This window comes from Canis lupus, chromosome 27, assembly GCF_003254725.2.
Source record: "Canis lupus dingo isolate Sandy chromosome 27, ASM325472v2, whole genome shotgun sequence".
NCBI classification, from domain to species: Eukaryota; Metazoa; Chordata; class Mammalia; order Carnivora; family Canidae; genus Canis; species Canis lupus.
In genome coordinates, this window is record NC_064269.1 from 33,064,948 (window position 1) to 33,089,516 (window position 24,569).

A 24,569-nucleotide genomic window follows, 5' to 3' on the forward strand; every position below is an offset into this window, starting at 1 on the left:
ATGTGAATTAAACATAGTTCAGAGTGATTTTCAACGAAAGAGTTGGAAGTAAAAGGACTTTTTGGCCTAACCTTCAATCAACTGGCAAAGTTAAATTCCATTCCTATACCCATATGGCTATTGATCTTTTACTTTTGTAGCCCTCACCTTAAAATAATTGTATTACCATTGTATCTGGAGGCTCATTAAGGATGACTTCAGCACGTTGGGCTCCCATTATCCCTAAAGGGCTGGGGCGTGCTGTGGCTCTGGTGCAGTGCAGGTGCCAACTGGGCACTCTCAGTACATGTGTGGTAACAGGAGGAAGGAGGGGAAAAGGAGGGTAGGAGCAGGGGATGGCTGCTTGGCCTTAGGTAGTTAATAAAATGCCCAGGCCTCTGTCTCTAGCTGTGTATAGTGAGGAAGTCACTCAGTGGGCATTTTTCAAACTGTGTTTCACAGCCTGATAGTGTTCTGGGAAATATGGGTATTCCTTAAAAAAAAAAAAAAAAATATCCATGGCAAAATAGATTTGGGAAAATCCTGCATCGGGGTTAAATAAAATTTCGTTACCAAAGGATTTGTCAGAACTCTCTCCTGGGGAGGTCCACTGTGAACCCCAGAAACGATGCAGTATGCACTGTTGGATCAGTGAACCTCCCTCCTAGCACTGACATTCTGTAAACTGGAGTGGCCCGGCATAGGGCTGACTTTATTGACCAAAGCAAAAAGTTCCACTGTGCTGTAAATGGGTCACAATGTGACCCTGTGTACACATGCTGGCATTTCCATTTCTCAGTGTGGAATTGACTAATCTGATTGATTGCCAGGAAAGCAGAGGTGTGGCTGTCCCCCATGACATGCCTCTGCCTCGATCCTTACTTACCCTAGGCCCCCGCCTGGCACAGTCCATTGGCAGTCCTACCCTCACCCCGGCTTCAAGTTAGGAATCTCAGGTTATCATGCTAAACAACTGGAGCACCCCTAAATTCACTGGATAATCTTGCACATGGAAATCCTAGAGTAACCTTCAGTCCCACAAACTTTGTATGAGCTGCTAGGGCTGCTCATGAAGCTCCAGAATCCCAGTTTCCATGGTGAATCCATCTGTACCCTTTACTTAAAATCTTTAAAGGCCATTTCTTTTTGCTAGCACCCACAGCTTTTATATAAAATACCTGCAACATTCTGTGTACTCTGATAGGTTGATCTGAGAGGTGAAGTGCATGGCAGTAATACCCCTTTATAAGTTTCAGTTGGGGTGGATGTAGGGAGCACAACCACGGCCACCTGTCACACACAGGATGACTTAGGGATAAAAATCAAATGCCATAGTCCTTACACTTCTGTATCATTTCATCTGCATGTTACCATAACCATCTCCAATTCTGTCACATTTTTGGTGCCAAAGAAATACTCATATGCATTGTCAAGTCCTAAATTTGACAAGCTCTTGTGGGATCTCAGATCTGACATATTTTTTGAAGGGAAGATGGAGAAGGTGCCAGGAAAGATGTCCTCAGCTAGCATGAGGACAAAGTAACTCCTTATTCACCAGATATGCCAGAGTAGCACTAGATCTAAGAAATACTGACATTCAACTCTGTGCTACATGCAAATGCACTCGCCGGTAAGGAGTATATATCTAATGATTTTTTTTTCATACGTGACAAGTGTATCCACATTTGTGTTGTTCAGTTCATCTGTTCATTTGTCCGTTCACATCAAGAGCCTCCTGAATGCCAGGCACTGTTCTAGGCACTACTGATACAGCAGTGATCAACGTACATAAAACCTTTGCCTTCACATCACTTGCATTCTAAAAAAGGAGGGAGAAGAAAATAAATTTTAAAGAGCAATTATTGACAATATCAGGGTAAACTGCTAACATAAAGCAGAGAAGGGAGACCATGAGTGTTGACAGAGGAGCTGCAATTTTAAATTGAGTGGTCAGAGAAAGCCTCAGTGAGAAGACCATCAAGTCTGATCTGAAGTTAGTGAGGTAGTGATGGGCATCTGCAGCTTTCCAAGCGAAGAGAGAGCATGCTAAGGCAGGAGCTTGCCTGCTTTGTTTCTGGAACTGCTAGGAGGCATGTGGCTACTGAGGGATGGGCGAAGGAGTATAGTGGCAGATAAAGGGTGAGATGATACTGACTATATCTCTTTCCCTCCTTGGTCTCCCTGGGTATACAGGCTGATTTGGATCCCATCAGGGCTCACGTTTGATGTCTTTTTTATATATTCCTCCCATTATATTGCCCCTGAAAATGGTCCAGACCCTTAGTCATTTTCCAGTAAGTGTCCCTGCTCCAGCCTCTCTGCTCGTCAAGTCCTATTGCTGTAGCTGAATAATGATACCTAAGCACACAGCGTCCTTCTGCAGCTTGGCCATTCAGTGCTCTACGGTATAGCTTTTGTCTGTGTGCCAGCTCAGTGTTCCATGCTTCCATGTACGAGCATCCTTTCCAACTTCAGTTAAATCCCAGTGCTTGGTCCCTTTACACCTTTGCTCGTGCCATGCCTCTTGCCCTGAGTGTACTCCCCACACCTTTGCCATTATAAGTCCTGGCCAATCTGTGAGAGCTCCATCTCTGCCTCCTCTCATTAGCCTCCTAATGCATCCTCTCATAGGATGATCTCTGCTCCCTCTAAACTTGCAGAGCCCTTGCTTGCCTTACATCTCATTTGGAACTTGGCACACTCACCTCGTCATTGGATTCTTCTATCCTACACACATTTACTGAGCACCAGTTTTATGTGCATAAAACTCTCTGACACGTTTTATAGTTATGTGAGGACCCTGGATTTGAATCCTTGTTCTACTTGTTTCTAGCTGTGTAGCCTTATTCAAATTACTTACCTCTCTGTGCATCAGTTTCCTTAAATGGGGATAACAGTACAACCTTGTAGGGTTGATGGAAAGATTAATAAAGTATTGTATGTCAGTTGTATGATACGTTATCATGAAGTGTTAGCTGCCCCTGTCATGATATAACCATTTTAATTGCCAAATAAATGGCAATAGAGAGATTATATCTGTTGCCTCATTTCATTTCAGATATTCAGTTCAGAGCTCAGTGACTTAAGCATGGATTATAGCCATTAAATGTGCATTGATGATATTTTATGGCCAGACCCAAGACTTTGCCAAACATGTAAGATGTCAGGGTACAGATATAACATGGCAAAGCTAATATTGAAGTAGACTCATCTGCTCAGATCTCCTGCTCGGGGCCAAACTTCAGATAGCTCACAGAAACCCTAACACCAGTCTCTGATTTTATGAAATAATTTAGAAAATACTTATTAAGGCTCATATATCCAAATTTTGCAAAATGCCAAAGAGTTACTATGAGGAAGACTAATAACCAAATTCCAGGAATCTGACTAACTGGTATATTTTGTTTTCTGTATGTTCTTCTGGGGGTACTGCCAGAGGATAGTGACAGCAGAGGGCATTCTGTTCCCTCCCACACCTCCTCCCCACCAGAGCCTGTCATAGGAGTCCCAGCTCTACGCTGAGCCCAGAGAGATGAGGGACTCCTTCCCTAGCATCACAGTATCCAGAGTTATGAAGACATACTTACCAGCCTCTCTCAGATTTCTTTATATGCAAACTTTAATGTGTTGGCCACTATGGACAACCAGGCCTAATATTAAGAGAAAAAAAGAACAGAAATTACTAAGGCATTGAGTGCTTACTACATGCTAACTCACTTTCTGGAAGTAGCAGAATGGGTTCAGGTTCTCCAGGGGCCCAGGAAGAGAACTAAATTAATTTTGGCACTTCTATTATATACCTGTGTCTTCTAACTACATTCTGTAATGTTATTGTTATTACAGTTCAGTCACCTACTCTGAGTGAATTTGAACAATATTCTCTTCAATGAATAATTTATGATTAAATGTAGAATATTTATTTTTTTCTTCCTATCCCATCCCAGATTATAACTTTCATGAATGTGAAAGATCCGACATTCTAATCCATTGCTGTATCCACAGCAAGCTCATTATGGGGAGGGTCCAGCGCTCCAAGTTTTGAAATGGAGGATTTGTAATGGGGTGTTATACCTTATTTTTCCTCTTAGAACATTGTTGAAATTGGCTTGTTTGTTAAGTCACTCAGTTAATAAGTGATGGGGGTCAGATTTGAACTTCAATCTTTGGAGCCCCCAGTGTCCACCTCCTGTTTTATCATTAAATTGTCCCTTCAGTGTAAGCACAGAGTGCCTCTTTGTCCCATTTGTCCCAAGCATTTATGGGCCATGGGACAGTGAGGAAGATCATGCCTCAGAAAGCCTAAGATATATCTGACCACCTTTCCCTTTTGGTCAAACAGGGACTATGGTCCCAAGGAAGAGTGTAGGGAGGCTACTTTCTCCAGCCACCTCCTTCCATCTTTAAACATTACTCAGAGTCTGAAGTCACACACATAGACCTGCTTCATCCTAGTTAAACTGTAGGTAGGATATTATTATGGGAAGATTGAGTAGCAGACAGAACAGTAAGATAATAATAGTTGCTGTGCTTAAAGTAAGTAGCCCATAGGGAAATTGGGAAGATCAAAAGAGAGAAGAGATGGAGCACCTGGATGGTCAAGTTGGTTCAGTGTCTGACTCTTGATTTTGGCTCAGGTCATGATCTCAGGGTCGTGGGATCAAGGCCCATGTCAGGCTCCGTGCTGGGCGTGGAGCCTACTTTAAGATTCCCCCCCACCTCTCCCTCTCTAAAGAAATAAATTAAAATTTAAAAGAAAATCTGTTTAATTTTTTTAAATAATAAAAAGAGAAAAGATGCAAAAAGAGTTTCACTCTGAGCAATGGGTGAGATATTATGCAGCACTTCCATTCCTGGGTGTTTACCTTAGAGAAAGGAAAATTTATGTGCACGCAGAAACCTGCACGTGAATGTTACAGCTGCTTTTTTTTTTTATAATTACCCCAAACTGAAAGTGACCTAAACTTCCTTACATGGGGAAATGGATAAACCAAGCTGATACATCCATAGAATGCAATTCTACTCAGCGATTAAAAGGAATGACCTACAGACACATGCAACCGCATGGACGCATCTCAGAGGCATTATTGCATGTACAAAAACCCATCTCAGAAGATGACATCCTTTATGATTCTATTTGTATGACATTCTGGAAAAGATCAAATTTATAGACAAAGAGAACAGATCAGTGGTGGCCAGAGGTTAAAGGTAGGGGGAAGGAACTGTAAAGGAGTAGCACAAGGGAGTTTTTTTGTGGGGGGGGGGGGGTGGAATTCTTCTGTGTCCTGATTGTGCTTGTAGTTACAAGATTCTATACGTGGTTAAAATTCTTGGAACTCATGGGGATTTAGTGTTTCACAGATGTGTAGTTTCAGTCGGGGAAGATAAAAAGCCCTGGAGATGGATGGTGGTGATGGATGCACACAACAGTGTGAATGTGCTTACTGCCACAGTACTGTACACTTAACAAATATTTAAAATGAAAGGTGGCTCAGTTGGTTAGGCCTCTGACTTCTGATTTCGGCTCAAGTCATGATCTCATGGGTCATGAGACAGAGCCCCATGTCAGGCTCCGCACTCTGCGGAGAGTCGGCCTGAGATTCTCTCTCTTCCTCTTCTCCTCCCCCTGCTCATGCATGTTCTCTGTCTCTCTCTAAAATAAATAAGTAAAATGAAAAAAAAAAGAAAAAAAATTAACACTAAATGTTGTGTTATTTATATGTCACCACAGTTTAAAATGAATGAATGAATAGAATAACAAATTTCATAAAAATAGTAAAAGTCAATAATAAAAGAAGTGGTGAAAAAGGGTATGCATGGTAATGATTATGAACATGAGGGTGCTGGGCGGGTCAAAAAGTGGCCTCTTCAGGATTCTCATATTTTGCCACCTCCTCATCATTAGGAGCACAGGCCAAAAGCCGCCCTTGTATCTGAAGCCTGCCCACCTCCCCCCAACCCACCCCAGGGGTGCCTTGGAAGGCTGAGTGGCATTTGAGCATCGATTCTCTTTGTGATTCAAATGTAAAAGCAGGCATAATGGGATGAATATTTATGTGTGGGATAGTTGAGCTTTAAAGACAAAAGCCCCTAGATTCAGTGTCCCATGTGGATGGGCCCTGCAAGCAGGACATACACTATCCATCCCTGCAAGGTCGTGGTGCTGCTTTGTCCTAATCTGCACATGCTGATCAGACTCCACTGAATGAGAAGAGCCATGGTTCAGGACAGCCAACTACCCGGAAAGCATTTTCCCACCACCCTCTTCGTGTTAGTAGAGCAGCTGTCATTCACAAGCTCTAACTCTAATTAACCTTGATGGGCTTCCTCTGGTGGTGGGCACAAAAGCCTGCAGCACACAGTCACCATTCAGGAGAGTTTTTGTTTTCAGAACCTGCTCTTTCTCCTGGAGTCACGGCCTCAAAGACTTCTCTGCAGATAGGCTTCCTCACTCACCGTGGAAACTAAACAGTGTGGGAGGAGGAGTCTGGGAACGGAAGGATTCTTCAGTGTAAACCGATGTTAGCTTCCCCTCTCCATCCTTTCAAGTCCAGCCCCCCCACCCCAACCCCACCCCCCACCAGCTAAAATCCAGCCTCCTTGGAGAAGCCTTCCAGGCTGCTGGGGGCTGCCTCTCTCTTTCGGAATTCTGGAGGCACTGGCCCATGCCTGTACGGTCTTGTATTTTACCTCCTTGTGCACCTGCCATCTTTCATTTTGTTGGATGATAGGGCCAGAGTCTGATGATGTGTCTGTTCCTCCTTACTCCCCGGGGTGTCCAGACCATCGTGGGAGCTCTGGTCCTGCTCTGCAGCTCTCTCAGCCCTCCCACCTGTTCATGCGGACACCTCTGGGCTCTTTCTAACACAAAAACCCCCCTTGACACGCTGCCTGAGTTCTTCACTTGCTTCTGATAATGATGATGATGACAGTCACAATAATAATGTAATAATAGCTAATATAATGTATTTATCATGTGCCAGGCACTGTGCTAACATTTTGCCCAGATGAACTGGTTAAATACTAAGAAGCCTCATGAGGCCAGCGCTGTTAGTAGCTCCACTGTACAAATGTGGAAACCAGGGCACAGAGAGGTTAAGGGAGGTGCTCCAGGTCACACAGCTCTCTAGCAGCCGAGCAGAGGATTTGAATTCAGACAGTCTGGCTCCAGAGACTCTGCTGTTTCTTATCCCTTACAGCATGAACTCTAGACTTCTTTGGACAGAATTCAAGTCCCTTTGTGAGCCAGGCCCTGTCTCCTTCTTCAGTCACGTCGACCTCCAGTTACCATGACCACATCTGTTAGGCTCTGACAGTGACAAGCTGCTCATGATCTCCAGTCACGCCCAAACTCACCGCCCCATGTTTTTGGCACACTTGTCGCTCTCCAGAAACCCCTTTGCTCCTCTTGTCCAGCTGGTAGACTCTCCCTTCTAGTCTTGACCCCTGCGCTGCAGCTTCTGGAATGTTCTTGAGGACAGTGCCCAGTGCTCTGTGCCCTAACTGCTGTGTAGGCACACTGCTCCATAGCATGCATCACCAGGCCAAGCTTGCCCCCTTGTCTGGCCTTTGCATCTGCTCTTCCCTGGGCCCGATACACATTCCTCTGGTCTTTGCATGCCTGTTTTCCTTCACATCAAATGCCACCTTCCCAGAGAGGCCTTTGCAGGACATCTGGTGTGAACTTACTCGTCTACCAGTCACTTTTCCCTCTATCTAACAGCTGTTTCTTCATAGCACCTAGTTTTCACTATGTGAAATCCTCTATGTTCTGGTTACCTACTGCTGCACAGCAAACTACCCCAACACTTAGTGGCTTGAAGCAAGAATCCTTTCATGGTAGTTGACTCTTTGTGGGGGTCATATTTTTGGGCAGGTCTTGACTGGGTGATTCTTCTACTTTGTGAGGCATCCACTGGGGTCATGCAGTGCTCATCTGGTAGCTGGGCTGGGCTGAAGCATCCACGATGATTTTCCTCTAGTACCTGGTACCCTGGCTGGAATGGATGGAAGCCTTGGCTAGGCTGGGACTGGCTCCAGCAGGGTGGCCTCGGGGTTCTTGGACTTTCTTAGAGTGGACTGCCTCCCCTGAAGCACAGTTCCACAGGGGCCAGGTGGAAACTGCAAAGCTTCTTATAACTAACCTCAGAAGTCCCAGAATGTTCCTTCTGCACTTTCTGTTGGCCAAGCAAGTCACCAAGGCCAAGCCAGAATCAAGGGGAGGGAACAGAGACCTCACCTCTGATGGGACGAATAACAAAGAATTTGTGGTTGTCTGTTAGTCCACTACATTCAAACAAAGAGGCACTTACTATTTGTCTCCCTCCTTTACAGTGTGAGCTCTCTAATGGCAGGATCTCAATCTTCTTAATACTGTGTCCTCAGCAAAATAGCATGTGCACATGGCAGATGCCAGTAAATTCTTGCTGAAAATCTGTATGAATGAAAGAATAAAGGAATGAATAAAAAAACTGAATGAATGTTTACATCTCTGACTCTCTAATAGTTAAATCTCTTGAAAACAAAGGTTGATTTTTTTCATCTTTGTATCCTTAGTTCTTAATACAGTTCTCTACACTAATAGCACTTGGCAAATATTTACCAGATGAGTTGATGCATTTTAATTATTATGGTTAAGGGAGATAATGTGAGTTATTACCAGCAAATACATAGGTGTTGGACATGAGTAACCACTATGAATGAATTAATAATGCCTTGAATACATGAAAATAAGTTGATATGATTATTCAATAAATAAAACGAAATGGACCAGATCCCCACTTACCCTTACCCCTCCTCTTTGCAACAAGCTGTATGAGAGGCCCCAGGACCCTCCAGTCCCATCATCTTTGGGTAGGGCAGGGACATTTACTCCTGTCCTTCTAGCACCTTTCTTCTGGGATGGCTGCCAGGACTATTTCACTTTGAGGTTATTAGGATGAGGGCTGAATGATGGTCTGAACAGCTAAGAGGGCTGAATTCTGTTTGCCTTCCACTGTCCAGGGGGGTCAAGTGAAATTACAGTTCTCTTAACATTCAGCATTGTTTTGCCCTAGTGCAAGTGTGTGCTTACAATAATTGCTGGAAGCCATGTGTTGATTGCAGAGGGTGAGCGTGAGTCAGCAGTTGATGTGCCAGAAAGGGAAGGATACCCTCACATGTGGCCCCATTTACAGTGTGGGGCTTCACTCCCAATGAGCAGGAATAGGACTAGTCAGCCAGCATGTGAGCGGGCAGTGGGAAGGCTCAGTTCCCAGAGGAAGCCTCAGCTTATCCTCCTCCTTCACCACATGACCTCGAACAACTTACTTGGTCTCTTGAAGGCTTCAGTTCCTCACCTATGAAGTGGGGCCGACCCTTAAGGTTCCTTTCTTACTACGTTTTTATTTCTCCATCTAAATCTGTTTGAATAATCCCAATCTCAACAACCCTGGAAAAAGATTACCAAGTTCAAGGAAGCCCTGTAATGGCCAAAGGTGGCCAATAAGGAATACTGTATAAAATTCTCTACTGTAAAATCAGACAGAGCTTTTTAATCTAATGTTGGTCTCCTTAGTATATTGAGGTTTTTAATTTTTTTTAATTGTTTCTTGGGGTCCTCCCTGTTCTGTGGATTTTAAGACTCCTGGTTCTTGACAGTACAAAATGTTACTCCTTTCCAAAACCCCAGAGAGCATTGATTACCATTCAGGTTAAACAAGTGCCATATAATGCCTCACAGCCTGGGGTAAGTTTTATTATAGTGGAAGTGTCAAGGTATTTGGAAGATTATTCTTTCCTTCTTCCCCATAGGCCTCATTGAACATGTAGTTCTCTGTGGCCATGAATTTTAGTCAAGTTCAAGGTCCAATGACAGTTTAAAAAAAAAAAAAAAAAAAAAAACCTGAGTTTTATTTAAACCTCACAAGCTGGGACAAGAATTTTCAAAGGAAAATCCAAGCTCACTTCTGCTTCTGCTTTGGCTAATTCTGGGGCAGTGCACTCACATTCTTGGTCCCCAGAACTGGCCTAGTTTAAGGAACAAATTAGAGAACAAGAGTTTTCCATCTTAGGAAACATTGGCTAACATGAGACAATTTTAGATATTAAAGTTTCATCCTCATAGAAGCCGTTAATAATTTTTAGAATCCACCATGTGCCAGATAATTGTGTTGCGTGGTTTCCTATGCATTATCTTATTATTAATTAAAAATAATACTTCCAGAGAAATGGGACTCTGTGAATTTAAGTCACTTGCCCGTGTTCACGCAGTTGGTCAGAGAAAGAACTAGAAGCCAGTTGCAAATCATCTGCCTCCAAGACTACTGCTTTCCAAGGACTATGCGCTTTCCCATTCTTTCAGTGCTGGCTGATTTCTTTGATTGTTTCCTTATGGAGGCTGCTTCACTAAGAGCCTTGCTCTGTTATCATTTATTTCCTTTAGATTTATAATAGCTTTAATCTATTTTTAAATATTTTCTCTACATTGGTGACTTATCTCTTCGTGCTCTTAACTGTGTCTTTCAAAGAGTTCTTCATTGTGATGAAATCTAATTTTTGGTGGACTATGCTTTTGGTGTCATATGTAGAAATCTTAACTCAGGGTTACAAAGACTTTTTCCTGTATTTTCTCCTAGAAATATTATACTTCATATTTAGGTGTACGATTCACTTTGTGTTAATTTCCCTATATCTCACAAGGTGTGAAATGAAGTCCCCCGCCCCTTTTTTTTTGTATTTGGACATCTAATTGTTCCACTACCATTTGTTGAAGACACGCCTATCTCCACTTTATCTGCCTTTGCACTATATGTGTGTTGGTCTATGGATGGGCACTCTCTTCTGATGATCACTTATTCTCTCTATGCTAATATCACACTGTCACCATCACTATCACTTTATGACAAGTCTTACAGTCAGATCTTGTAAGTACTTCAACTTTTTTCTTTTTTGCAAAGTCATCTTGGCTATTTTAGGTCCTTTATCATTTCTTTAGTTTTTATTTATTCAAGGACATAGTTATAAAACAGCATTGAAAATCTGAAGATAATTTAAAATTTAAAATTATGAAAGAGTAGTACAGAAACTTTCCATAATCTAGCTTCATCAGGATGTGAGGCACTCAGGGCATCAGATTTCATTTGGTTGACCAAAATTATTGTGTGTGCTTTATGTGGATTACCAATTTAAAAAAAAAAACTAGATATATAATAATTTATACTGGAACTGAACTGGACATGATTTCAACTTTCACTGATGTTTCAGAAAAATACTTTGGGCCCTAGAATATTTTGGTCATTGTAAGCATCAGCTGTCATTATCCTAGCAAAGTGGGGAATTACCGATTAAAGGGAGTTCATTTGTTTGTATTGCTACCTACAAGAGTACCCCACTCTGCTTTTGATTTGGGGGATACCTTTTTTTTCAAACAAGTGAAGTGTTATAATTGACAGTGGTATGCATAGCATTCTGTCTCTTCCAATAAAGCTTATCCCTGTTTACTTAACCATACAATCTGCTAGGGACAGTGAGGAGTGCTATTAATTAAGCCAATTGATTCCAGATAATGTTAGCCATTACTACCACTGTGTGACATTGAGCAAATTACTTGGCCTCTTTGCCTCGGTCTTCATCTGTGAAATGAGAGGCTTGGACTACTTAACCTTGAGTGGCTTATACAACTCTAAAATTCTTTGACTTTTTTATTCACTTAAAAATCACAACCCTTTCAAAACCAATTAAACAAAAACTCTTAATGGCAAAAAGCACTGTGGTAAGTCAGGCTGGGAGCCTTTTGAAACAGGAAGTAGTGGTCTTTTGATGCATCGCAGATTGCCTAACACCACGGTATGACTCTGCTTATAACTATGGCCAACTCTGAGCACCAAAGATAGCATTATGGCTCTTGGTGATATGATATGATATTTTGTGGCTTGTGAAATCCCAATATTCTGAGAAGCTCTTGAGCTTTTCAGGTCAGGGCAAAGGGAAAGGAGAATGTCTCTAAATCTACACAAGTCCAGAGGTTCCAAGTACTCCTGAGTTGGCCAGTTAGATTTTCTAATATATCTCCAAAGTAAATGGTTTAGTATTGAAACAAAAAGTACTTTAAAAATATATATTATCTTTCCTATGCTAAGGCAGAGAAGAGCTACTCTGGTCATTTATATCTGATTACTGCTGTACTAACAGAATGGGAAGATTGGAAAGTATGACGTTTACTGGGGAATGCAGAATATAGACCTGAGTTAAAAATAGTATAAAGAATCTTTATTGAGGACTTACTGTGTGCAAGGTGCTATGCCAGACACTTCTTATACATTATATCCTTTAATCCACACAACTGTCTTAAAAAATAGACATTATTGTCTCCCTTTACTAATGAGGAAATGATGCACAGAGAGTTCATGCTACTTGCCCAAGATCACACAGTAGTAAGTGGCTGAGCTGATCTTCAACCTATATCTTTCTCAATCTAGAGCTTAAAGTCTTAATGACTATATCAGAGACTAGCTCTCAGAACTTAGCCAGCTCATTTAGTGTGTAATTGCATTGTAGTATGATAGAAACTAAGAAAATCAAGTATTTTTGGGTAGACTTGATGGAGGAAAGAACTCACAGAAGGTGTCCTGAAGAAATTGCTTCGAGTTACATTTTGAGATGAAGGACATGAACTGACCTCAAGAGAAAAGTGAGTTCATGCTAAGGGGACAGACTATATGTGGCCATGAAGATACAAATGAATAAATTATTTGTTCAGGAAGCAATGTACAGACTTATTCATTGCAGGGCAATACCAGAAATAAAGCTGATGTCATAGGGTGAAAAATCCAAGAAATTTCACTTTGTTATGCTGAGCACTGGAGATCCACTCTCAGTTCTTAAGCAAGGAAAGGAACATAATTAAAACGTATTTAGTTTTACAATTTATTCTACAACTCATGTAGAATAAATACGGGCTTTTAATGCATCAAGGAAGGTCAAGAAAAGATTTCTTAGCAAAACATATTTGATACCCATCAAATTATTTTCAGGAGTACATTGTAGCTCATCCCACTAAAGTCCTGTAGCCTCAGATGGTGCAATGACAATGTATTTAGTCCCTTTAATTAAGAGACCTGGAAACATATTTTACACAATTTTCGGGTATAAAGGTGACTAAGCCACTGCAGTTAAGCTAACAGCACACTCCCATCATCACTGGTATTGTGTAGTATGCATAAATGGAACACGCAAAAGTTATAGATTAAATCCAGGATTGGGAAAATAGAAAGCTCTCAACAATATGTATTAAATTCAGTTGAAGTCTTCTTTCAGTTAGCAACTGCTGTTCCTGAGTGAGGGCTAATGTATTTGGTGAATTATAGTTGGGTCCCTTCCATTAAAAATCCACAATTGCTAACTTAATATCTCTTCACATTTTCTGAAGCATTTTCTTTCTTTCTCTTTCTTTTTCTTTCTCTCTCTCTCTTTCTCTCTCTCTCTCTCTCGCTCTCGCTCTCTCGCTCTCTCTCACTCTCTTTCTCTCTCTCCAGTTCCAGAGACCTAATGACTTCTCACCCCCTTTTCGCTTTGGGACTGTGCCCAATGGCAGCACAGAGAGGAATATTCGCAATAACTACGCAGAAATGCATGCCTACATGGGAAAGTTCAACCAGAGGGGTGTAGATGATGCATTGCTCTCCCTGAAAACAGGGTAAGAACTGCTTCCAAGCTCAGAATCTTTGATATGTTTCTCACATTTATTAACTGTGCACTGAATCAGATATATCATGCTTGGGTGCCAGACAAAGTTAAAGCAAAGAAGACTGCATTTGCTTTCTATGGTTTTCCAAGTTAAATTTGATAATATAATCCAGGCCAGTGCACAAAGATTCCTATGATATTATATACTTCTATGTATTTTTTTTTTACAAATTATATTCTACTTGCATTAATGTAACCATGAAACAAGAATGAAATAGCCATAAAAGTTGAAGGGAAGAGTCAAGGCTAAGGTTCATGTATTATGCATGAAATGAAGACTGGTTGACCAGAAGGTGAAAATGATGATTCTGTGTCTTGTGGACAAGGGAGAAATGAAAGAAGAAAAGAGTGAAGATTTTTAGACAGCAAACAGTGAGAATGTGTTGACTGATCTCCAATTCCAGCTTTTATTGGTGTCCTTTGATCCAGCTTTATACTCTATAAAATATTTGTTTTTAAAAGGAGCTCACGAACTGCAAATACGTTGGCTTGCATAATCCCAGCCACATTGGTCCCTTTATTCATTTGGCTTTTAGAAGCCACAGCTGTGGAATAAGACAGACAATTGAGCATGATAGATGTTGGGACTTTGGGGTGAAGGAGTCTTATAGCTGATTTTCTGTGTTGTATGACAACTAGCAGCACTTGGACCTTCCAGTGGCTCCAGTTCTGGAAGAGCCACCCAGATGCATGTTTACTTAAATACTGTAGACTGTCTCTTATCACCATAAAGTCACAGCAGATTTCAGGAGATGGGATTTGGGTATAGGATTCCCTTGGTAGGTAGTCTGGCCCCTGGTACAACCACAGTTGTTGATCATATCAGAGCTTTGGGGTTTTTGCTGTGCCACTTTTCTGTAGGGTACTCATGGGCCTTTTGGAAAATGTTCTGTATCTTACCATACCAGAAAGAGCTTTTTTTTTTTTTTTCTTAAAGAGGGCTAAAACTAATTTCCCTTGCAAAAGTGAAGGGTATGATGCATGCTTTTCTTTCTTGCAGACTTCTCTGTATTACCTACCTATATGGCTATATCTGAATTTCTTTCTCTACTTTTGATGTGTTTAAATGTCGGTTTGAAATATTGGTCTATGCCTTCCTGCCCTTACCTAGACCTACTCCCTTCCCTATATATTCATTCCTTAGAAAGCACAAAATATAAAATGAGATTCTTATATGTTTAGGAACTTGAGAGATCTGAATTCTTCTACATGTTGGGTTCTCCTGTAGTTATGCACATTTGCTGTTAACACGAGCCTGTGCTGCTACCACCCAACTACTCATTTCTTTCCTTGTGCTGCAAAACAGAATATTGAAACCTTTCTGACCACAAAAATAGCAACGCACATCTATTGAAACACATACACCTACACCTAGCCCCACTCTGGACTGTAATGAACTGAGAAATGAAAAATGTTATATAAATCTAACCCATGCTATTTGTTGTTATCATTGTGATGGTTACTTTTCATTATTTCTGTTATTATTTTTATTGATTCCTTTTTACTCCTTCTTTCAGACACAGCTTATGAGTTGGCTTCGGGCCTGACTTACATTCTCATCATTCCCTGTGGGAGGGAAAGAACTCCTCCTTTCAACCTTAAATCACATAAAGAACAGCCTAGGATTTAGGCTTTAGATTCTGGCTGAGTTCCAACTCAAGCCTTACTTTGAACCAGTTTTCCCCATAGTTTGCTGGAACCCTACTGCTTCATATTAATGGCCCCCATAGGTAGTTTTGTACTAAAATTCCTCCACTGGATTGTTTGTTTGCTTCTTTTTTTGCACAGGAAACTGGATGCCTTCATCTATGATGCAGCAGTGCTGAACTACATGGCGGGCAGAGATGAAGGCTGCAAGCTGGTGACCATTGGCAGTGGGAAAGTCTTTGCTTCCACTGGTTATGGCATTGCCATCCAAAAAGATTCTGGGTGGAAGCGCCAGGTGGACCTTGCTATCCTCCAGCTATTCGGAGATGGTGAGTCACAGAAGGGGAAAGTGCTTGTTTGGGCTCTTCTGATGGTCAGTGCAAAACACCAGCCTTTCTTCTCCACTCCTGTAAGCCCTGCATTTCCAGAACAGTATTTCGCAGTATCCTGTGAAACTTGGGGTATAGGTATTTGTGTCCTAGGGCTGCCATAATAAAGTGCCACAGCTGAGTGACTAAGATGATAAAAATTTGTCTCACCGTTCTAGAGGCCAGAAGTCCAAGATCAAAGTGTCAGCATTGGTTCCTTCTGAGGACCTCGAGGGATAGTCTGTTCCATGCCTCTTCCCCTAGCCCATGGTGGGCTTGCTGACAACTCTTTAGCATTCTTTCACTTGTTGACACATCACCCCATGTCTGCCTTTATGTTCACATGGCATTTTCCCTCTGTGCCTGTATTCTCTCTATATATGTGTTTGTCTGATTTCCCCATTTTTAAGGATGCCAGTTACATTGGGTTAGAGTGCCCACCCTACTCTAGGATGACCTCATCTTAACTAATTCCATCTGCAGTGACCTCATTTCCAAATAAAGTCACATTTCAAGGTACTGGGGATTAGGACTTCCAACAGAGGAATTTGGCAGGGGAAGGGGGTGTTGGGGGGAAACACAATTCAAGCCATAACTGGGTGCAATTTGGGAGAGAGGATTAAAGTAGTTGATCAAGGAGGTATGTCTCAGGATTGCAGGTTATGATCAAAGCTTCAAGGATAAAGTATGAGAAGCTAGAATTAGATGTTCCAAGCAATCTTTTTGCGTGTGGCCAGAGCAGTGGATAGGACTTCCAAAAGGTCTCAGCTTTTTTTCTATGTCCAGACAAAGAGCATATACTTGTGGCCATCTATTCATTCTACTCTCCCTCCCATTTTCCTCTTTCAGCTGGATGAGGTAGGAATCAGGCACAGGATCCCCTGAGGCAGACACTCATAAGGCACTCCCCAGTGTCATTCTGGCAGGAGACCGAGCAGCCAGTTTGCTTGAGAAAAAAAAAAATCTCATCTCCAATTTCATTATACTGTGTCTTCTGCATCCCTCTTCACTTGTTGTCTAAAGTACCTACCCTTCCTGTTAGCCTCACAGAAGCTAATCCAGTTATGGATGAGCAGCCTGACTCTGCGTGGCCCCACAGGCCATCAGCCAGGCCGTTCTCTAAATCATGTCTACAGAACCTTTTCTGATAAGGATGAGATAAGAGGCATCAGAACACAGCTGGATTTTCAGACTCTAGGTGAGGTCAGCTGTTCTATTAGTTAGGAAAGTCATAGTTTGATCAAAGAAATGAGTAAAAAGTTCTTTGGTTACTGTTGGAAAGACTAGGGGGTTCTAGCTGGAATGCTAACAAGCTGTGTGGGTATGAGGGCTTCTGTAATTCTCATGTTGCTATCACTCAAAGGCAATAACAGAGCCTCTTCTATGAGGAAGGACAGCAGAGGAGACGATTGGCAGAGGCTTCCCAAAACTCTAGTCAGTTTACACAAAGTTCAACTTCTTAACCAAACTGGAATCATTAGAGCAGGCAGTTTTTTTCATGAGATCTTCAGATTTTTTTTTTTTTTTGCCTCAAATTAGATGCATTCTAGGGCACATAGATTCCTTCATTTTCCTTTGTCTAAGGTTTCTGCCTTTCTAATTCCTAGTATCCAATGAAGTGAATAAAGATTATTGACCCTGACATGAATCGAATTAATCAAAGCTTCTCTAAGCGGTGTTACAAGGAGGCAGGTCTGAATTTGGTGGTCTCCTTTGATTCAAGCTCGCTCCCCTTTACTCTTAATATTTCTATTTCCCTCTGCAACAAGAGATCAATCAGTAAGTATGAGGGTCAGTGGAGAATCAATCCATCTCTCTGCGAATCTCTCTATCCCTCCTTGAGCAGCCCAACCTGATTTGCATATTTGTGAGAGCAATTTTCTGAATCTCAGTTTGATTAATGTCATTTCTTACTATTTACCGAAGAAAATACAAAGCTTACTTTGTCTGGTTCTCAAGCCCTCAGCAATATTGCTGCAACTTTTTTTGTTCAGCTTCCTTTGCCTCCTTTCACTCTTTTGGAGCTGTTCTGCATGTCTTTCCCAAACAAGCCTTGTGTTGGCCCACCTTCCTCCCATTGATCATGCCATTTCTGCTGCCTGCAGTGCCTTTTCATGCAGGAGAAATTAAAATTCACCTGTTTGCCATGCTCACCTACCAGTCCTACCTTCCTCATGAAAACCCACTGGCCACCCACTCACAAAATTACTCTCCTGAATTTGAACTCCAGTTACCTGCATATTGCTAGTCCTATTGATTATTTATATATCCATTTGCACTGGATAGATAATGGAGAGCAGAGATAATGCCTCATATCCTTGTGTCACTGCAGTACCCACATTAAGCTGTCAACTGAATGCTGGTTGAATACATTGATGAGTTAATATATAGTGGTATTAATAAAATTACTATGAACTTTATTAATTTTCTTTCTGTCTCTCTCTTTTTTTTCTCTTTTCTCTCATGTTTTTCTCTCTCTTCCCTAATACCCCACCTGTTCCCCTTCTGTCTTTTCTTTATCTGTTCCCCTTTCTGCCATGTCTCCAGGGGAGATGGAGGAGCTAGAAGCTCTTTGGCTCACTGGCATTTGCCACAATGAAAAGAATGAGGTCATGAGCAGCCAGCTGGACATTGACAACATGGCAGGAGTCTTCTACATGTTGGGGGCAGCCATGGCTCTCAGTCTCATCACCTTCATCTGTGAACACCTTTTCTATTGGCAGTTCCGGCACTGCTTTATGGGTGTCTGTTCCGGCAAGCCTGGCATGGTCTTCTCCATCAGCAGAGTAAGTGGTTTGACTGAGGTGCCGGGAGCTTGTGAAGGACAGCTTAGTCTAGCACTCTGCAAAACAGAGAGACCCAGAAGAGCACTGACCCCAGCCTCGTAGGGGCTTTTAGCTAGGCTAAAGCGAGACACTAAATCCTATACGTTTCCCCTAAGGGGTCGGGCGATATAATTTCAGGTAGCTCAAAAAAATGGGTGATACAGTTTTTCCTTCAAGAAACAGCTTTGTGTATGGGATTTGGGCATTTGGTTCTCAATAAGAACTAGTAGATCTATCAAAATGAAAAATTTGGCCTTCTACCAAATGCCTTCCATCACCATTAGTTAATTCTGTTTGGACCGTATTAATCATTTAATCTTTTTTTTAAAAATCACGTTTCTATTCAAATAGTGAAATGTAATGTATCTCTCTTACTCTGACATACAAAGATATATCACTGGTAGTTCCACTCTTCCACTCTGTTTTAACCATGTGTGAGCAATGGGAAGTTAAAGAGCTTTATAGAACCTTCAGAAGTAAGTACTGACCCACAATACATTTATATTCTAGAAACTTCCTTAACTGGAACAAAAGCACTACTCTTAAGTTGTTCTTTATTTAGATCTCTTCCACTTTTCTGGTCCAAAGTGAGGATTTGGGACTCAGTTTTAAATATGAATAGAGGATCACAGGGAAGGGCGGGGGAAGCAGGCTTCTTTTAATTTTGTCAATAAGATTATGGGATTCATTCATGAGAGGAGACCTCAGATGTCCTTTTAGAATAGAGGTCCAGATTTCAGATATAACTAACTCTGGCTCTAATGGAGTTATGTAAGAAAATGGATTTCTCATTAAGTCGTTCTGTCTTTTCATCATTTTCCTATAGTATTTTAGTGATAGAAAACAGTTTCCTCTCTAGCTGTGAGCTGATTCAAGCCATTCAGTAACCTGTAAGCAGGAGGAAGGAATGTGGGGCCCCTGAGCCACATTGTTCCACTGCATGGTCCTTTCTAAGTTCCCAGATAGGGTAATGGCAGAAGCAGTGGGAGCTGGTGGCCTGTAATAGAAATGCCATTCATAGGCCTGCGGTATAATCAAGGCCTCTGCAGAGGAAGAACACTCGGCACTTTCCCTTGGCCACAATCAAGCAGTGTTAGAAAGCAAGGAAGGTAACTTTACCTTGAAGATCTCGAGTCTCGATACTGCACTCTGGGACAGTGAGGCTCACCTCATCTAAACCTCTCTTCGTTCTCACTTAGCAGCAGTTCTCCATTCTAATCTTCTCCGTTCTCGTCCCCATCTGTTGGGGCAACTTCCCTACCCAAATCAATCCCCTTTGTTTCAAAGACCCCATTCAAATGACCTCCCCTTCACCTAGTTCCCTCTCCGGGGAGAAAAGTTCCAAACGTGTCCACTTTTCAAGGCAGGGAGCAAGACATTAGCAGGTTGTCTTGACTTGGGACTTGACCCCGACTCATTACCTCTCCTTGGATGGTGTTCTTTAAGGCCTGGTACAAGGAGTTGTATCCAGGGAGTTCTCAATCAATACTAATTTGTCACGATATTAATTATGCATGATAAGATTAAGTGAGTGAGAAAGTATAAGAAGGAAACCAGGAGCTAAAGAGAATAAATGAGAGGCTCAACAGGGGAATTATTTATTTCTATTTAGTACTTGCTATCTGTCCCAATTCCACCCTCCCACGGTGCAGGGCACAGCAGGAGAAAAATTCTTCTTTGACCCCAGGGCTCCCTGACTCTCTCTGTGAATTTGGTTCACACTTGGCTCAAGAAGAGAACTGGGTCACCTGGGTGGCTCAGCGGTTGAGCGTCTGCCTTTGGCTCACTCAGGTCATGATCCTGGGGTCCTGGGATTGAGTCCTGCATCGGGTTCCCTACAGGGAGCCTGCTTCTTCCTCTGCCTTGTCTCTGCTTCTCTCTGTGTGTCTCTCATGAATAAATAAATAAAAACTTAGCGAGAGAGAGAGAGAGAGAGAGAGAGAGAGAGAGAGAGAGAGAGAGAACTGCTCAGCTGCTATTTGGTGCCCAGAATCCTCAGAGCCACTCAAAATTTGTCAGAGCTGGAAGAACGGCTGTGGTGCGCTCCGAGCTCCCCTGTGCTGTACTGCCAGGCAGCGGGGGCCAGCCAGGGCAGAAGGCCCCAACATCCATGGAGCATGGCTCCTGGCAGCTGACGATAAGTCTTGCCATCAGTTGATATCACAATCTCATTTTTAAGATCTGGAAACCCAGGCAGAGGAAGGAAAATCAGTGCAAGTCAATGGTGGAATGGAGGTGTAGAATGTCACGTCACGTCTTAAAATTCTAGTCTGTTTAGTCAAAGTCACTGGGAGTGCCGTGTCCCCTCGAGGAGAGCCAAGCCACTGAGCTTAGCTCGTGATATGAAAACTTGCTAAATTCAAGGTGATCAATCAGGCAAGCTTCCAGCCACATCATCCTATGAATATACTAAGACTTTTTCATGTTTTCCTTGACTTTTCTTAACCAGTTAGATAGTTGGTAGTGGTGGAGGGGCAGGCATCCTCTGTGGTCACTTCCAGCCTCGCTGGGGACCTGACCCATCTCGTCCTCTTCCTGCTGCAGGGTATCTACAGTTGCATCCATGGAGTGGCTATCGAGGAGCGCCAGTCCGTGATGAATTCCCCCACCGCGACCATGAACAACACACACTCCAACATCCTGCGCCTGCTCCGCACGGCCAAGAACATGGCCAACCTGTCTGGTGTGAACGGCTCCCCCCAGAGTGCCCTGGACTTCATCCGACGTGAGTCGTCCGTCTATGACATCTCCGAGCACCGCCGCAGCTTCACGCATTCCGACTGCAAATCCTACAACAACCCGCCGTGCGAGGAGAACCTCTTCAGCGACTACATCAGTGAGGTGGAGAGGACTTTTGGTAACCTGCAGCTGAAGGACAGCAACGTGTACCAAGATCACTATCACCACCACCACCGGCCCCACAGCATCGGCAGCGCCAGCTCCATCGACGGGCTCTACGACTGTGACAACCCGCCTTTCACCACCCAGCCGAGGTCCATCAGCAAGAAGCCCCTGGACCTCGGCCTCCCCTCCTCCAAACACAGCCAGCTCAGTGACCTGTACGGCAAATTCTCCTTCAAGAGCGACCGCTACAGTGGCCACGATGACTTGATCCGCTCGGACGTGTCTGACATCTCCACGCACACGGTCACCTACGGAAACATAGAGGGCAACGCCGCCAAGAGGCGCAAGCAGCAATACAAGGACAGCCTGAAGAAGCGGCCGGCCTCGGCCAAGTCCCGGCGGGAGTTCGACGAGATCGAGCTGGCCTACCGCCGCCGGCCGCCCCGCTCCCCTGACCACAAGCGCTACTTCAGGGACAAGGAGGGGCTCCGGGACTTCTACCTGGACCAGTTCCGCACCAAGGAGAACTCCCCGCACTGGGAGCACGTGGACCTGACGGACATCTACAAGGAGCAGAGCGATGACTTTAAGCGCGACTCGGTGAGCGGAGGAGGGCCCTGTACCAACAGGTCTCACCTCAAACACGGGGCGGGCGACAAGCACGGCGTGGTCAGCGGGGTCCCGGCCCCTTGGGAGAAGAACCTGAGCAACGTGGATTGGGAGGACCGCTCCGGGGGCAACTTTTGCCGCAGCTGCCCCTCAAAGCTGCACAACTACTCGACGGCGGTGACCGGGCAGAACTCGGGCCGGCAGGCGTGCATCCGGTGCGAGGCCTGCAAGAAGGCAGGGAACCTGTACGACATCAGCGAGGACAACTCCCTGCAGGAGCTGGACCAGCCGGCTGCCCCTGTGGCGGTGCCGTCAAACGCGCCCAGCACCAAGTACCCCCAGAGCCCGACCAACTCCAAGGCCCAGAAGAAGACCCGGAACAAGCTGCGCCGGCAGCACTCCTACGACACCTTCGTGGACCTGCAGAAGGAAGAAGCCGCCTTGGCCCCGCGCAGCGTGAGCCTGAAAGACAAGGGCCGGTTCCTGGACGGGAGTCCCTACGCCCACATGTTTGAGACGCCAGCTGGCGAGAGCACCTTTGCCAACCACGAGTCCTCAGTGGCCGCCGCCGGACACCGCCACCACAACAACCCCGGCGGCGGCGGCTACATGCTCAGCAAGTCGCTCTACCCCGACCGGGTCACGCAAAACCCTTTCATCCCCACTTTTGGGGACGACCAGTGCTTGCTCCATGGCAGCAAATCCTACTTCTTCAGGCAGCCCACGGTGGCGGGGGCGCCGAAAGCCAGGCCAGACTTCCGCGCCCTTGTCACCAACAAGCCGGTGGTCTCGGCCCTGCACGGGGCCGTGCCAGGCCGTTTCCAGAAAGACATCTGTATAGGGAACCAGTCCAACCCCTGTGTGCCTAACAACAAAAACCCCAGGGCTTTCAATGGCTCCAGCAATGGGCATGTTTATGAGAAACTTTCTAGTATTGAGTCTGATGTCTGAGTGAGGGAAGAGAGAGGTTTTAAGGTGGGTATGGGAGGGTGGGGCTGTGGGCGTGTGGTGCGCATGTCACGGAGGGTGACGGGGGTGAACTTGGTTCCCATTTGCTCCTTTCTTGTTTTAGTTTATTTATGGAATCCTGGAGTTCTGATTCCTCCTGAGGGCAGCCCTGGTGACCAGTACCATCTCTCCTCCCTTTCTGGGTCTTTCTTCCCTCCCCACCTGTCAGCCTTCCTTCCCTGGGAAAGAATGCAGTGGGTGCTCAGCCCCCAGGGGCAGAGTGGAGGAAGGAAGTGGCTGCGTGTGTGAGCTTCCTCCCAGCATGGAAGGGCTATTAGCCACCCACTTGGAGTGAAGCAGGGAGAAGCAAAAGGAGGCCACATGAGCCCATGATAGCTCTTCCGAAACGGAACTTTAGGTTTAGGTGAGAAAGCAGAAGCGTCCAAACACGACCATTTAGTGTACTGCCTGTGAACGAAAAGAGGCTTTTGCTAAATTCTTGTCACTCAGGTGGTGTCTGTTTAGGGATTGTGTGTGGTGCAGAGGGCAGGAGGCCCTGTGTGTTTATATATAAGCCAAAAAAAAAAAAAATGTTTGTTTTGATGCCATGAGGCTCATTAGTGGTGAACTGGAACAAAGGGTCATTAGTGGATGACGGAAAGCACCCCAGAGATGTGTCCCATGGTGCATTCGAGGCAAGAGAGGACAGACTGCCTGTGCGTGTGTGTCCATGCACACTTGTGCAGATGTGTAGTCTACACAGGCATGCAGTCAGGGGCCTCTGCCTGTAGAGTAGGCAACCTTGACTCATAATGGCGTTTCTTTCAACGTCCCTAAACAATGGACTTGTGTTGGCTTATATACAAACAGACATGGTCATAGGTCACCTGAATGTTGGCTGTCTCTCTCCTTCACCCTTCCCGAATGAGGAGAATGGAAGTTCTTGGCAGAGAAGATTATGTGGTCTAGACAAAAAGGTGATGAACAATCCTACAAGAGCAAGGTACAAAAGTAACTCCTCCATGGTTCAGCAGGTTTTGACCAAGAACTTTCCAGGCAGGCTAAAGGGAAATAGAAGCAGCCATCATTCTTTTGCCCACAGTCAAGAGCAAAAGATCCTCTAAAGCTTTATTGAGCTTTTTGCCCATTCAGCTGGCCAAGGTCAGGGGAGGAGCTAAGCAAGGCTTGGGGAATAGGGGAGTTGTTAATGGTAGGGTAAGTGAGAGAGGGGGATGTTTTCAATGCTTTGATCCCTTCTTACTTAACCTGGAGCTGGAAGAGCTTGTTCTCACCAGAATTGATCACCACCAATGTGGAACAGATGGTTAAGGGGAGTGAGCTTGCTCCATGAGTACAGCTCAAGAGATGTGGAGGGAAGCGAGGAGATTTGGAAGTGGAGAGGGTAGGAGAGGAGAGACTCCCTCACCACCCCCACTGGGTCTGGCTCCCTGAGAATGTGACATTGAGCCCAATGTGAACATTCTCAGTAGAAGCCCTTCCCCCTCCCTACCACACCTTCTTTCCCTCCCGGCTGTACCATTCCAGAATAAACATATATATATATAAATATGTATGTTTATTTATACACACACACACACACACACACACACACAACTCCAGGGATGAG

The 24,569-nt window shown here is 44.1% G+C and overlaps 1 protein-coding gene and 1 long non-coding RNA gene across 12 annotated transcripts in view; one reads left to right on the top strand and one right to left on the bottom strand.

The window, feature by feature from the left end:
• The window catches only part of GRIN2B (glutamate ionotropic receptor NMDA type subunit 2B), a 505,856-nt gene that overhangs the window by 460,046 nt on the left and 21,241 nt on the right, over positions 1 to 24,569 (top strand). For all 11 annotated transcript variants that reach the window (XM_049102486.1, XM_049102484.1, XM_049102490.1 and 8 more), the window contains 4 exons: positions 13,491 to 13,651; positions 15,490 to 15,677; positions 18,264 to 18,502; positions 21,086 to 22,969. In XM_049102486.1, the coding sequence (XP_048958443.1) occupies positions 13,491 to 13,651; positions 15,490 to 15,677; positions 18,264 to 18,502; positions 21,086 to 22,945 (2,448 nt within the window). In that variant the 3' untranslated portion in view covers positions 22,946 to 22,969. The remainder of the gene's footprint in view (positions 1 to 13,490; positions 13,652 to 15,489; positions 15,678 to 18,263; positions 18,503 to 21,085; positions 22,970 to 24,569) is intronic.
• Positions 1,476 to 8,410, bottom strand: LOC125753809 (uncharacterized). Its single transcript, XR_007406393.1, has 3 exons — positions 8,289 to 8,410; positions 3,567 to 3,629; positions 1,476 to 1,798 (listed from the first exon to the last, which is right to left on the bottom strand). It is a non-coding gene; the product is annotated as an uncharacterized LOC125753809 (long non-coding RNA).